Consider the following 16,473-nt stretch of genomic DNA (forward strand, 5'->3'; position numbering starts at 1 on the left):
GATCAGTATTCTTCAGTGTCAAACAGCACTTAGAAGAAGCACTGAGAGTAGCAAGAGTACAGAATATATTCTAGGTAGGAGGCTTTGATGCCCATTACCAAGAGTAGCTCAGTAGCTGGTATCACTGCTGACTGAACTTGACAAGTCCTCAAAGATATTATTGAGGACCGACAGTTAACGGTAGTGCCCTGGGGAGTGTTGCCGAACAAAGAGACGTTGGGAAGCAGGTGAATAGTTCCTTGGAAATGGAGTCGCACGTAGACAGGGTGGTGAAGGTGGTGTTTGGCATGTTTGCCTTCAATCAATCAGTGCACTGAGTATAGGAGTTGAAAAGTCATATTGCAGCTGTACAGGACATTAACGAGGCCACTTTTGGAATACTGCATTTTGAACACTCCCTGATTTAGGAAAGATGTTGTGGAACTTGAAAGGGTTCAGAAAAGATTTACAAGGATGTTTTTGCGATTAGAAGGTTTGAGTTATAGGGAGAGGCTGAATAAACTGAGGGTTCCCCCCCGCCCCGGAATGTTGGATGCTGAGAGGTGACCTTATAGAGGTTTATAAAATTATAAAGGGGCATGAAAAGGGTGAATAGCCAAGGTCTCTTTTTCCAGAGTAGGGGAGTCCAAAATTAGAGGGTATAGGTTTAAGAACAGGAGGCTGGGGTGGGGGGGGGATTTAAAAAGGATCCGAGGGGCAACCTTTTCGCACAGAGGGTGCACGTATGGAACAAGCGGTCAGAGGAGATAGTGGAAGTGGATACAATTAGAACATTTAAAAGACATCTGGATGGGTACATGAATAGGAAGGGTTTAGCGGGATATGGGCCAAATGCTGGCAAATGGGATGAGATCAGTTTAGGATATCTGGTCGGCGTGGATGAGTTGGACTGAAGGGTCTGCCTCTGTGCTGTCTAACTCTGTGACGGACAGACTATGACAGGGAAGCATACGAGGGAAAAGCTACTTGATCTCAATTATCTAGCTGTTACAGATTAATCTGTCCATAAGAATACTGATAGGAGTGATCGTTGTTCAGTTCTGGACTGTGGAAACAAAGACTTATCTTCTCACTAAGGACACCATCCATCATGTTTCACTCCCTGTGACATGCCCAAGATGAGATAAGGAAAACGAAACGGGATACTAAGTGCCAACCGAATCCTATCATTTCATCATTGTACGGTCATCCCATTCAACACACTTCCACAAAGTCATTCTTCTCACTTGTGATGCATCCCTAAGGGCATCTTACTTGTTGGATGACCTGCCACACTATGCATGTGGTGTCTCTGGATCCGGAGATGAGATAGATACCACAATGATCCAGTGCCAGGCATGTCACAATATCTAGAGGAAATAAAAGTGATGATTAACATGGATGGTAGGAAACATATTGGAACCCTTACTAAAAGAGGAAAGAACATCTAGAAAAGAAAAACATACTAACAAATGGTCATCCTGGATTCCAAAACTGAAAACTTTGCTTGGCCAACGTTATTAATATTTTCAGGTAACTGAGCAAACAATAGTATAGTTGTAATTTAACTGGATTTTCAAGAGACCTTCAATAAGTGGCCCATAATAGACTAATGAATAAAGTCAGACAATGTGGAGTCAGATGACAATTAACACAGGTGAGGACTGCAATAAATTACTGGCAGATATTCTAACTTTTCAGAACGGACAAATAATTGGCACATGAATTTATGAACAAAAATGTAATAATTTTGGTAAGAATATGAAAAAGTCACTTTGCGAGTTTAACAGTGGAAGAATAAAGAAAGGGATCTTGAAGACCAATCACTAAAATTGTGGGTGGGTAAAGTCACTGACGTGTTCAATCAGTCACAAATATATTGAACAGTGGGTCAGGCATGACAGATTAATTTACCCACTCCTATTCTTCTGTAACAGATTTCTCAGGCCATAAAAAAACAATCCAAGCACTAGACTTTATTTACAGACAGATGGTATTAAAAAGTAGGGAAGTTACGATAAACCTGTATTCAACCTTGGTTAGGCCACACTTGGAATACTTTATGCAGTTCTGATCGCCATATATAGAGACAATATAGAGACAGTACAGATGGTACACAGAAGGTTTACAGAGGTGATACCAGATACGCATGGACATCCACAGCAGGCCAGGATTGCAAGGCTCGGCCACTTTTCTCTTGAAAAAAAGAAATTCTGAGGGATGACCTGATGCCTAAAAACTGACCTAAAAATGGAGACAGACAGACAGAGAGAATGTTGCCCACTTCCAGGAACAGCATACCTGGAATCCAATGATATAATACGGTTACAAAGAAATCAATAAGAAATTCAGATGAAATCTCTTCACCCAAGGAGTGGTGAAAGTATAGAAATTATGTAAGGCACCAATCAGACCATTTGGAAAATTTCGGATCCTCCATTTTCCTGCCTTTTCCCTTTACCCTTGATTCCCTTACGGATTAAAAATCTGTCCAACACAGCCTTGAATACACCTAATGACCCAGCCTTGACGGCCCTCTGCAGTAAAGAATTCCACAGATTCACTACCCTCTGAGAAGAAATTCCTCTTCATGTCGGTCTTAAATTTGAGATTCGTTATTCTCGGATTATGTCCGCCGGTCCGAGAGTCTCCCACAAATGGAAACTTTTCTGCATCTATCCCATCAAGTCCTTTAAGAAACTTGTATGTTTAAATAAGGTTGCCTCTCATTCTTTTAAATGCCAACGAGGACAAACCCAAACTCCTCAATGTCTCCTCATAAGACTGTCACTCCATACCCAGTATCATTAGTATGAACTGTCTTTGGACTGCCTCCAGTGCCAGTATGTGTTTCCCTAGACAAGGGATCCAAAAACATTCATAATATTCCAGTTGTGGTCTGACGATTGCCTTGTACAGTTTTAGCAAGATTTGCTCATTTTTATATTCTATTCCCTTTGAAATAAAGTACAACATTCCATTTGCCATTCCTATTACCTGCTGAACTTGTATGATAGCTTTTTGAGATTTATGCTGTTGTCGGTCTTGTAGAACATACAACAGATTCAGGTAAAGCTCCCTCGACATCGTGCCTGCACCCCTCAACATACTGGTCTCAGCTCCTTGCCCCGCCCCCTTTTCATTCTACTGGCCATGGGACCTCAGTTACAATCAGTCCCAGCTAATTGAATACACGTCTAATTTCCTTGATGACTGAAAGAATCCTGGAGACAATCCTCCATCAACAGTCTGTTGGAAACCATGAACCAGAAACTTAATTTGACCAGGCGTAACTACTGTAGCTTCAAGAGCAGGTAATTAAGTCATTTCCTGACTGCTTAAAGCTTCTCCATCATCTACAAGGCATAGACCAAGAGTGTGATGGATATTCTCAAATTTTTCTGAATGAGGACAACTCCAACAATATTCAAGACAGCTGAACACTACATTGAAAGTATCCTGCTTGATTAGCATCCATCCACTATCTTAAATATTCAATCTCTCTGCAATAAGCACCGAGTGGCAGCAGTACACATTAACTACAAGATGTACTGCAGCCATTCATCAAGGCTCCAACAGCACCTTCCAAACCCGCAATCTTGACAACCTAGAAGAATCAGGGCAGCAAATGAATGGAAACACCATCACCTGCAAGTTCCTTTTCAAGTCACACAACATTCCGAGGTGGAAATGCACTTCTGTTCCTTTATTGTCACCAAGTCAAAGTTTTGGAATTCCCTTCTTTTTGTAGGTGGACCTACATACATGGCTCCCAGCACCACATTCTCAACAGCAATCAGGAATCGGGAATCAGCAATAAACAAAAGAGAATCTGCTGAGTCAAGTATCAAAGCAGAGAAGTGGGCCAACCCAGTCATCACTAGATTTTATTGTATAGTACAGATGGCACATTACTCTTTACACACCCAGACTTGGGGAAATATGGTTCTGGATGACCATTTCCATTTTCTGTCAGTTTTGCTTGGCACAGTAGAAGCTATCATTATAGTGATGAAAACTGGCTATTACTGACCTATGTGCCGTATGATGTGTCCCGTCACTTTGCCCTTGCTCAGTGATGTAACCCGAAGACTGTTATCCCAGTGACCGCCACTGAAGAGAAGTTTACCATCAGGGGAAACAGCCAGGATCTTTGGTGATAAATTGACTCCAGGAGCAAATGGACCTGACAAGAAACGATGAGTCCTGAAGAAATAGTCATAATACAGAGTGAGTAAAATAAGAAAATCAGTTGATGGTGAATTACTTCATGGTCTTTAACGTTCTGTACTCATGAAGATTGGAAACATTCCAGAGTAATTTTCACCTAACTCAAAGAAGATGTTAACTCTGAAGCACAGCATGTATTAAAGGGGACAATACTCCAGGAGATAGTGCATTAAAAGGGACAGCAACTCCAGGGGGAAGTGTATTAAAGGATAAAAGGGACTGCAACTCTCAATGACAGTGACCCCAGGTGACAATGTGTTAAAGAGGAAAGTAACTCTAAGTGACAGTGTGGTAAAGGGGTCAGTAATTCTCAGTGTCTGTGTTTTAAAGGGGACAGTAACTAAGGGATAATATATGTTAAAGGGGACAGTATTGATTGATTTGATTTATTGTCATGTGTACCTAAGTACAGTGAGAAACTTTGTTTGCGATCAACACAGGCAGTTCATAGTAAGCAACGGTGTACAGATCATTGGGTGAAAAAACACTTGGATAGAGTAAGGCATACAAGTTACACCACACAGGACGTGTGCTAGGCAAAGTCAACATTAACTTTACATAATGCTGATCTTGTTAGAGAGTCCATTCATCAGTCCAATAACGGCAGGGAAGAAGCTGTTCTCAAACATGCTGGTGCGTTTGTTCAAGCTTCTGTACCTTCTGCCTGATGGAAGAGGTTGTAGGAGTCTCTGATGATGTTGGCCGCCTTTCTGCGGCAACAAGACACGTAAATGGAATCCATGGATGGGAGGTTGGCTTCTGCGGTGGTCTGGGCTGTGCACACAACCTTCTGTGGTTTCTTATGGTTCTAGGCCATTACGAACAGTATGTTTTCTGTTGTGCATCTGTAAAAGTTGGTGAGGGTCCTTATGGAGATGCCAAACTTTCTGAGCTGCCTGAAAAACAGTCGCATCTATGTGGGAAGTCCAGGACAGGTTGTCAACTATTGTCACTCCTAGGAACTTGACGCTTTCCACCATCGCAACCTCTGCTCTATTGATGTAAATGGAGGCTTGTTCTCCTCCTTTCTTTCTGGAGTCAATGATCCATTCTTTAGTTTTGCCGATATTGAGAGAGAGGTTGTTCTTATTGCACCACATCACCAAGCCGTCTACCTCCTTTCTGTATACTGACTCATCTTTATTTGATGTCTGTCCTACCACAATGGTGTTGTCAGCAAATTTGTAGATGGCGTTCATTTGGAATTTGGCAACACAGTCGTGGAGTACAGTAGGGGGCAGAGAACGGATCCTTGGGGGGTTCCAATGTGGAGTGTTTTTGTGAAGGAGGTGCAGTGGTCTATAGTCACTGATTGCAGTCTATGGGTCAGGTAGCTAAAGACCCAGTTGCAGTTGGCAGGGCCGAGACCCAAGTCTCAGAGTTTTGAGATAAGTCTGGAGGGGATAATGGTGTTGAAGGCGGAGCTGTCGTCGACAAGCTGGAGTCTGACGTAGTCATCTTGTTGTCCAGATGTTCCAGGGATGAGGGAAGGCTAGGGAAATGGCATCTGCTGTGGACCTGTTTTGTCAACAGGCAAAGTGCAGGGGATCAAGGCAGGCTGGGAGACTGGAGTTGATGTGGGCCATGACCAGCGTCTCAAAGCACTTCATGATTATTGAAGTCAGAGCTATTGGGTGGTAGTCATTAAGGCACACTGCATGTGTTTTCCTGGGTATGGGGATGATGGTGGTCTTCTTGAAGCAGGTGGGGACTTCGGCTTGTAGGAGGAAGAGGTTGAAGATGTCAGTGAACTTTGATGTCAGCGTTTTAAAGGAGACAATAACCCTCATGGACCTTTCGTTAAAGGGGACAGTGACCCAGTAATGTGTCAGTTTTTCAAGGAAGGTAGTAACCTTAGACATCATGGTACAAGTATAAAAGGGCCAGCCACATGCTATTTCATGTGAATAGTAATGCAGTTAGTGACTGTAAAATGATCAAATGATCCTTTGAAAGTGTCTTCAAAAGATTACATAAATTCTGAGTTGTGGTGGATTGTTTTGATCATGGAACCAAACAAAATCTCACAAATTACACTTACTTAGCATTGGAGATATTTTGATCTCGTGTGAATGTGAAGTAGTTGGAAATGTTTTTGTCATATGGCAGCCAGCCGTGAGTTCCTATCAACCCATTCGCACTCACTGTGACCTGAGAGAAACAAAGTAGTGTGTTCACAATCAGCAAGATGATAAAATAGCTCCTTGAGATACACAGTTCAAAAGTTCCATTTCACAACCACCACTGACCATTATTACAAAGACAAAAGGCCCAATTTCACCACCCTACTAGTCTAGTCTAGTGGGTGAATAATTACAATTGGCCAAGTGATTTACTTCAATGGTGTACCTGGATTCTGCCACCTTTTATTTTGGCTTGTTCTTCCTGAGTGGATGACAAGGTCACTCAATGAGGTGTTTCTTTAAATATGTCGATTGAATGTGACTATTCACAGAGTCACGACTGCCTTTTTAAAAAAACTCCGGCCTGAGCAGGGAAGCCACTACGACACTTTCACCAAATGAAACAAGTGGGAAGACGTCCCAGGATTACTATTTAACAACTGTCAGCTTGTTAAATTGATTCAGAATCAGACTTCCGTCACTCATGACAGGAAGTCCCATCTTCAAGGAAGAGGTGGCCAATGCTGGGATTGCGGGAATTCTCTAAAGAGGAGGAGTCAGGGAGCTGGAGGTTTCATCAATGCTTGACAGGCCAGGCTCACGAGGTTGGTGGTGGTGTCGGGGGTACGCAGTGGTCAAGGCTATGTTTTACAGCGATGGGGTGAGATGTCTTCACTGGTAACAGGGTGCCCAAAGAGGAAGGAACCACTCAGCCCACTGAAAGATCAGCAGATTTATTACATGGCATGGTCACCTCCCACCACTAGAAGAATAAGAACGGTGAACCCAATTGGTCAAAGGCGGGGCTGGTTTCCCAATGCCTCCCCCATCTCTGGTAAAATACCAACGGAGACAGCATGGAGACACATGATGTTGGAATGTAACACCTAACTTTACAACCTGCATAACATGTCAACCATCTACTGGACACGATTGTGGGGGGAGCATAAAGTTCCAGTTTTATTTCAGATTTGCTGTATTTTGCTTCAAAAACTGAAACATGGGCTGTAAAGTGCTTTGGCGTAAATAGAAGTTGTGAAAAACATGACAATAAGTACAAGCTCTTGCTTTCTTATTTAAAGTCACAAAGTTTTATGGTCAGATGTGAAGTATTTCTGTGAACCTCTCAGAAACTGATTGGTGCAGATTTGGGCAATACTGAATCTAGTGGTCACTTTGATATATCCCGTTTCCCTCATTCTAATTCTTCAGACAACCATTAGCCTGGAATTAGCTTGAATGCAGTTTTGGATATATTGATCCAGATCTTCCAACTGGAAAGGACATTGTTGCAGTAAGATACAATAAACAATTGAGTAACTTGCATGGCAAGTTTAAACTTCTGATGGGCAATTACCCTGCATCTATAAACTTCACAAAAGGTCTACTGCTCTGAGTTAGAGTCACAGACTGCAGACAGTGCGTTTTGACTAATTTACTTGGATACTTATCTAAGAAAAGGGGGGAAAAAATTTTAAACCTGTTTTTAGTCCTGGGTAACAATAAAACCAAACACCCCCCAAAACCCAACCTGCCCTCTCAACACCTGGTGCAATCTGACCTGAACCCCACCCCCTACAAACATGATGCCTCACCTAGCCTGATGACTCTTGACCTAACTACACACCTCAAACAGACCCAATACTGCTCAGACTTCCTTACCAACCCACCCTACCTCCCTAACCTACACATCTGTCATAGAACATAGAACATTACAGCGCAATACAGACCCTTTGGCCTTCGATGTTGTGCCAACCTGTGAAACCAATCTGAAGCCCATCTAACCTAAACTATTCCATTATCATCCATATGTTTATCCAATGACCATTTAAATGCCCTTAAAGTTGGCGAGTCTACTACTTTTGCAGGCAGGGCATTCCACGCCCTTACTACTCTCTGAGTAAAGAACCTACCTCTGACATCTGTCCTCATCTTCCCCTATCATCCACCAAACCTACATACTCACCTTCTCCCAAATCATGTTTTTCAGAAGGCCCAAATCAGAGGTTCAAGCTGATGCTGGGAGCTCTTGAATAAGCTAAGTAAAAACAACAAAGTGGCAATCTGAATGTGACTGCCACTCCCCAGAAATTTCAGTCCTATATTTATCTCTTTAGTCATGTTATAACCATACTGTTACTTGAAGTACTTTTTTTTAAACTCACTCATGGGATGTGTGCATCACTGGATGGGCAGCATTTATTACCCTCCCTGGCTGCTCTTGAAGGTAGTGGCTTGCTAGGCCATTTCAGAGGACAGTTGAGAGTCAACCACATTTCTGTGGGTCTGGAATCACATGTAGACCAGACTAGATGAGGATGGCAGATTTCCTTCTGTGAAGAAGGTTAGTGAGCCAGATAGGTTTCTTCCACCATAATCATCAATGGTTTCACTGTCTTCATAGATTCTTAACTCCAGATTTTTTAAAATTGAATTCAAATTCCACTATCTGCCATGGCTGGATTCAAACCTGGGTCCCTGGAACATTAGCCAAGTTTCTGGATTAATAGTCTAGCAATAGTATCACTTGGCTGTCACCTCCCCATTGTAATTGTGAATGGATTGACTTCTTTTTCCTCAGAAGACATTGTCTACTCACCAGTACATATGGAGTTAAATAAGAGTATGCTTGGTTTTTTGGCACCAAGGCCTGCACTAGTGGAATATCATCACTGATGCCCTGAAAGAAGATAGATTGGGTTATGAAGGCATTTCTACATTCTCTATTAAAATACACGATGTTGGAGAAGCATGAATGATCAAGGGCCCCATTTTGTCCTTGAAGATTATTTTGCAAAACTGCATCAAGCATTTCTACTCCTTCCTCATACTGAAGACATTTTTTCAAATGACGAACAACGTAGGAGTAGTAGCTAAGTACCTGGGGTCTCAGCATCTCCCACGTGCTGGGCGGAATGATTATAAAAATCTTGCTTCTTTCAATTTTTCAAAAATCCTATTTATTAATGTCTTTCAAAACACAGGAAAAAAGTAGTAGATCATTCAGTCCCTGAATGGCTGATTTTTATCTCAACCTCATTCCTCTGCCTTTTGTTCCATACCTTTTGTTTTAGCCACACTCAATAAAAATGTATTAAACCTATTAAAATTGACAAGGCACTGGGACTGGATGAGATGCATCCGAGGATTTTGAAGGAAGGGAAAGTAGAAATAACAAGAACAACGGCCATAATCTTTCAGTTCTCCCTGGACTCAGGGGTGGTGCCTGAAAACTGGAGAATTGCAAACAATACAGCCTGGATTAAGAAGATGCAGTTTTTTGAACAGGTAACAGAAAGGGGCCCTGAGGGTAAAACTGTTGATGTGGCATTTATGGATTTCCAGAAGGCGTTTGTAACAGTGCCACACAACAAACTTGAAGAAAGTTATAGGTCGTGGTACAAAATGGAGCGTAGCAGTGGATACAGAATTGACCGAGTGATTGGAAAGGTTTGTTTTAGGCTGAAGGATGATGGTCAGTAGTGGGACCTTTGCTTTTCCTGACATGTTAATGATTTGGATCCAGGTGTGTAGGGGATAATTTCAAAGTTTGCAGTTGGCATTAAACTTGGAAGAATTGTAAACTGTGAGGAGGGTAGTGTGGAACTCTGAAATGACACTGAAAAATTGGTGGAATGGGCAGATAAGGTTCAATGCAAAGAAGTGTGAAGTGGTGCACTTTGGTAAGAAGAACTCTAAAAGACAATAGAAAATGGGGGTACAATTCTATAGGGGCTTCAATACCAGAGGGATCGAGGTATATATGTGCACAGATCATTGAAAGTGGGAGGACAGGTGGAAACAGCAGTTAATAAAGCATAGAAGTCTTGACTTTATTGATAAAGGTGGACTGCAAGAGGTTATGTTGAACTTGTACAAGATACTTGTTAGACTTCGAATGGAATATTGTGCAGTGTGGGTGCCACATTACAGGACAGATGTGAATACATTGGAGAGAGTACAGGAGATATTTATAAGAACGATTCCAGGAATGAGAAACTTTAGTTGATGAAGTTGGGACCGTTCTCCTCAGAGAGAAGGCGGCTGTGAGGAGATTTGTTAGAGGTTTTCAAAATTATGAGCAGGTTAGATTGAGTAGAAAGGGAGAAGATGTTCCCACTTGTGAAAGAAAAGAGTAAGAGGGTATAGATTTAAAGTAATGTACAAATGAAGCAAGGGTGATATGAGAAAACACGTTTTCACAAAGGGAGTAGTTAGAGTACAGAATGCACTGCCTGGAAATGTTGTGAAGGCAGGTTCAGTTGGGGCATTCAAGATAGCAAGGGATGATTATTTGGACAGAAATGGTGTGCATATTTATGGGGAAAGGGCAGGAGATTGGCACTAGGTAACTGGTGAAAGCAAAATAGGCCAAATGGCATCCTCCTGCACTTAAACAACACTGTGATTCTGTCAGTCTCAATCTCAAAGGAGTAATTTGTCTACCGTTCACAGCTTTTTGAGAGGAATGGATGAAGAATGTTTTTATGGGGTATGAACTTTAGTGTTGACCAGTCGGGTTGAATGGTCTGTTTCTACCTTGTAAAGTCAATGAAATAAATGGTTTGCGTTGGGGGGCGGCGGGGAGAGATACCTTGACCTCTGCATTGGGTAGGTGAACTGGGCAACCATTTACCTCAACAAAGAAGGACTTGAGTTGACCCAAGTGCTCAAAGACGTCTGGTGTGGAATCGAATCGTGCTAAGCGCCTGGCAGCATTCTCTGCATTAAGACGTGGAGGATGTGGCTCCTGAGGGAAAGAAAGATTAAATAAACAGAAGGAATTAGTATACTTTGTTGCTAAGGATGAGAATCTTCCTTCCCCACTGTCCCAACTTCCTCCACTCCTTCTAGGATTAGACAGTAGACATGTGAGTGGAGAGTATCATCATTATCTCTGGTATTCAAAATATGAGAAATGAACTCATCTAATTGTTTAAAATAATAGAGGGATTGAGAGGGTGGGTGCTGACCTTGGATCTAGAATGAGAATCAAAATTCCAGGCTAAGGAAGTGGCCTGTTAAAACTGAGTTGAGGAGAAATCTCATCACTCGGACTGTTCTGAATCTTTGGAATTCTCTATCACAGGTCTGTAAATGCTTAGTCAGTAGTAAATTCAGGAACGAAATCCATTTTGAATATTAAGGAAATCAAGAATTATGGAAATAGGGTAGGAAACAGAGTTTTACTGAAATTCAGTCCTCATCTAACTGAATGATAGAGCAGGCTCAAATGATCATATGGCTTATTCTGGCTCCTGTTTCTTATCATTTCTGCCGAAGATGTTGGTTTGCACTACCAAATAGATTATTTCAAAGATTCTCAACAGTCAGAGTGAAAACATTTCTCCTCAGCTCAGTCCTGATTGGCCAATTTCTTGTCCTAGAACCAGGGCCTTGGTTCTAGGTTCTAGTCAGGGCAAACAGATTCTTAAGTATGTACTACCTTTCCCAAGTGACCATTAAGTCTCAGATTTCACAGCCATTTTCACTCCTTGCATATACATAAACTCACTAAACTATATACACAGACTTTACAGGAAGAATTATGGGTTTTTGATGTCAGTAAGAATGCAGCCATACTCTGGTGATAACATGTGGGTCAAATTCAAATTTGGTTAAGTAGTAGAAATGGGAGGAGAGATATTAAGAACAATGTTAGAATTTTTTTTTCCCCCCCGAGGTTGGGGATGCAGCTTTATTTGCCAAAATTAGGGAGTCAACAGATAAACTTGCCATGGAGCTGGACTAATGATGGACTTTATAGTCTAAATGTTCAAAATTCAAGGCTACTGTAATTTTATGATGATTAACATGATGTAGGAGTAGAAGTAGGCCATTCAGCCCATCGAGTCCACTCTGGCTTCAAGGTGTTCATGGCTGACCTGATAAACCTCAAATTCACTTTACTGCATTTTCCCATAACCCTTGATTCCCTTAATGATTAAAAATCTGTCTATCTCAGTCTTGAATACAGCCTGAAGGTTGTGTGGCAAGACCAGCACGTTGCCCTGTCATGGGTCATCTGTCTGAAGGATCAAAGACTTTCACTTTCAGAGGACAGTTAAACAAGCCATGTTGACAGAGTCACACAGACTGACCAGTAAATCAATCCAACAGCTTTACACTCATTTTTACTGATAACAGCTTTTTACTTCCAGATTTTTATAAATTTTGTCAGTATAAATATAAATCTATTTATTGCTTAAATGCATTATTATTCAAAGGGATTTATACTTACATTATCTGGATTCATGTTCCAGTGGCATAACCACAATGATATGGTCACAGTTCAATTGCTGGACGAATATTTAAAAATAAGAAGATCACGGTTTTGCAGGCTCAAAGATAGTTTGAGTTCTCTGATTTGTACACGCCAGGACAATTTAAGATTTGATCTAAATCTGACATTAATCTTGATCACAGCCTTGACTGGAAACTGTTAGGCTGTTTGGTGAGTACAGGATTGGTGTGACATGGTTGAAAAGCCTTCTACTTACAGACTCAAACAAGTGTCACAAATTAGAGGTACTGAGAGTTTATAAGGGTAAATTGCTCTAAATGGAATAAGACTACCATAAATCAGGAAATAAGGAGCGCAAACTGAAAAAGTAAAAATGTAAGGCAGGAAATAATTTTAAGTGAGTAGTTGCAATGAAGAGAGGCTAAAGGCATAGTAGGCTATGGAACAAGTGCAGGTAAATGGGATAGTGTAGCTTGATGTTTGTTGGTCACAGTCATGATGGGCCCAAGGACCTGTTTCTATACTGTGTGACTCTGACTCTATGATAATAATTTAACTCCATACCTTCAGAAGTTGGCATGGAGTTTGTCCAAAATTACTGATGATTCCTTCTAAAGCTTTCCTTCCGGTCTCATCAGCAATTGCATCCAAATCTACTGCACCTATACAGCAAGAACTGAATTAATTTTGAAAGCAATGTTGAATGATACAACCCCAATTCTACAAAACCACAATGGTAAAAATTACTCCAACTGAGAAATGTAGCTGAAGGATTCATGTCCCAATGTCCGAAGGTCATCATTGAGAATTGGGAACTAAAGTGTTAAAGTTGCATATTTTGGGTTGGATTTTATATCAGCAATGTGGGCAGGTTGTCCCACAAGAAGAAACATTCTTCCATATGTATTCTGTCTGGACCCCTCAGGATCCTATACAATTCAATCAAGTTCACATTTTTCCACATTACACTTTATCTGGTAGGTCTTTTCTCACTCTTGTTCTCTCAAATGTTTATCACTGCATTCTATTGACCTATCCGTTAACCTAATTAGGCAGCTCCCTTTAGAATGTACTTCACTCACTGATTCTTGTGAACTATTTTCACTCCATAGAAGGCAGATCAAATTAAATAGTAATTTTCAAAAGAGCATTGGATACACAGTAAAGTCAAATAGCTGTTTCGAAGTGTATAGTTGCAATGACCTGAGAGTGTCATTTCTTTATGAGTTTATAATTCAATTTCAATTGTAATTCTAGTTCAATTTTATTTTCGAGACCTTTCAAAACTTTTGATTATTTTGCTTCCCTTCAACTAATCCCAAAACTTGACAGGTTCAACGTAAATCCCAAAAATTACAAGCACTTTTTTCACCATAATCATGAAAGTCATAGAACTGCTTCTACCAAGTACCTTCTGATTTTGCAATAAACCGCTTTTTCACAAGTTAATGTTTAGACTGCATTACACTTGCACAGTTGCCATACCCTCATATGTGCAGTAATAAAAGACATTCAATGCTTCAACAGCTGCAGGGCCCCTTTGCTTGTAGCCAAAAATCAGGTCGATCCAATTATGGAGGTTTGCAGAGACATGTTCTGACTCCTGCACGACAGAAAAACAAAATGTAGGCATTAAATAATTACAGACAAATGAGGAAGATACAGTGAAATAGGAGAACCAGGATGGACTGGATCAATTGGATCAATGAATATTCTGTAGACACTGAGCACAGATCAGAGAACCTACAGAATTAATGTCATAGCAGGGAAGGATGAAATCTAAAGCAGTTTCAGAGATAGCAGGAACTGCAGATGCTGGAGAGTCTGAGATAACAAGGTGTAGAGCTGGATGAACACAGCAGGCCAAGCAGCATCAGAGGAGCAGGAAAGCTAAATTTCAGGTCTAGACCCTTCTTCAGAAAATCTAAAGCAGTGTTCAGATTACTTATGTATATATACAAAATCTTCAGAAAATAAAAATATAAGAAATAGGAGCAGAAGTAGGTCTGGCAACTCCACAATTCAGTAAGAGCATGACAATCTTAACTCCACTGTCTCGCTGATCCTCATATTCTTTCATTCTCTGAAGAGTGAAAAAATATCTATTGATCTCAGTCTTCAATATACTCAACATGAACACTTACAGTTCTTTGGATAGAGAATTCCAAAGATTCGTAATCCTCAGAGGAAAGAAATTTCTCTGTGTCTCAGTCTTAAGTGGCCTGAGACAATGGTGTCTAGTTGTTGACTCTCCAGACAGGGGAAACAGCTTCTTAGCATCTACCCGGTCAAGCCCACACAGAATTTTCTAAGTTTCAATGAGATCACCTCTCATTGTTCTAAACTCCTGAGTGCATAGGCATATTCTATTTAATTAGGCCTATTGAGTTCAATAGGAGTTAGAGGCTAGAATGTAATTAAGTGCTTTAACATTTATTTTTAGAATAATGGATACTGGGTGAATGAGTTACAGCTGAAATTTAATCAGGTGGCTTGGAGGCTCAAAATAATGAGCATGGGGAGTAATCCAGAAGGGTGAAATGAGTCACAAAAGGGTTACTGGTTTTCATTCATCAATTCTGTTACCAGGAATTACTGCACAAACCTCCAGTTGGAGATGAAACAGCTGCTGGCAGCTGGGAGGCACCCAAGAGTTATCTGCAAGACTGGAACTCAAAATACACAGAGGTTATGTCTCTCATGTCCAATTTCACAGTGAAGGGGGCACAAAAAGGTGGTGGCCAGGGTGCAAAGATGGACCGAGATTAAACAAACAGAGACTGATGACAGAAAAAATGGAAACATGCTAATCCTACAGCAAACAATGCAGTGAGTAATCTAAGATAGCAACTGAATCCTGAACTTCCAAAACAGTGTTTTGAGGAGAGTTTGCAGGAAGAATGCATTGTGGTAAATGGCAAGTTATAACCAAAGAACTTTTGTCCCCTCCCTCTCAGTTACCAGTGCTTTTCTGTGCTTGTAAACGAAATCTTCAGGGGATTTTGCCCACTTCGGAAGGACAACATCAGCTACGTTTTCGCCGGTCATCTGCAGGCAACCGAGATCAAACCCTACAGAGCGAAAGAAAGAGAGAAAGGAAGAGAGAAGAGAGAAACAGAAGAAAGATCAAGACAAAGATAATGACAAAAGATGGGGATTGGAAACAGGACAAGGGAGAGACATACACAGGGATAGATTGAGACAAAGAATGATGTTGAGAGTGAATGAAAGTCAGAGATGAGGGAGATAAAAAGGAAGGGGAAAAGTATCCAAAATCAGGTGACCAGAAACAGCAATGGAAACAAAGACAGAGAGACAGAGACATAGAGAGAGACATAAATGAAGATATAGGGAGGAAGAGAGAGAGAGACAGAGAGAGAAAAGAAAGAAAGGAAGAGGCAGACAGCAAGAGAAATAAAAGCAAAACAAAAATTACATTTTGTTAGTAATTTTACACTCATAACAGTGGAATGTTAGGAGATGGCCCTTCTCTTCACAAGTGGTTGAGCAGGGACCCAGAAACCTTCCCAATATTTTTATGAAGTGACTAACGTCTATATGATAACGATCATTCATCTCATCAGTCTATTTGACAGGAGAGGGCTTTCACCCTTACATGTTCATGGATGCAGCTTCTCGTGGAGCAAAGCAATCTGAAGTATGGATTTTGACAGATTTTTCCACTTGAATGTGCAAAGGACATTCTCAGATCAATTAACTCAACACCAGTCTCAGGTTTTCTAATGGCTGTGGTTCAATGTCACTGTCCAGTGTATTTAACTCAGTCATCCCTCGGCCAATTCACTCTCACTCACATGATGATGTCAGTGCAATTGTAGTGATAGCATCTGGCCCCCCAATTCAGAGGCTCTGGCTTCAAATCCCACTTCAGAGACT

The 16,473-nt window shown here is 41.1% G+C and overlaps 1 protein-coding gene across 3 annotated transcripts in view; it reads right to left on the reverse strand.

The window, feature by feature from the left end:
* Positions 1-16,473, reverse strand: part of nbeal2 (neurobeachin-like 2) — a 202,607-nt gene that overhangs the window by 12,172 nt on the left and 173,962 nt on the right. For all 3 annotated transcript variants that reach the window (XM_048595708.1, XM_020515436.2, XM_048595707.1), the window contains 8 exons: positions 15,538-15,647; positions 14,062-14,179; positions 13,141-13,238; positions 10,969-11,082; positions 8,932-9,012; positions 6,251-6,360; positions 4,013-4,185; positions 1,255-1,349 (listed from right to left, as the gene is read on the reverse strand). In XM_048595708.1, the coding sequence (XP_048451665.1) occupies positions 1,255-1,349; positions 4,013-4,185; positions 6,251-6,360; positions 8,932-9,012; positions 10,969-11,082; positions 13,141-13,238; positions 14,062-14,179; positions 15,538-15,647 (899 nt within the window). The remainder of the gene's footprint in view (positions 1-1,254; positions 1,350-4,012; positions 4,186-6,250; positions 6,361-8,931; positions 9,013-10,968; positions 11,083-13,140; positions 13,239-14,061; positions 14,180-15,537; positions 15,648-16,473) is intronic.

This window comes from Rhincodon typus, chromosome 4, assembly GCF_021869965.1.
Source record: "Rhincodon typus isolate 14 chromosome 4, sRhiTyp1.1, whole genome shotgun sequence".
Lineage (NCBI taxonomy): Eukaryota > Metazoa > Chordata > Chondrichthyes > Orectolobiformes > Rhincodontidae > Rhincodon > Rhincodon typus.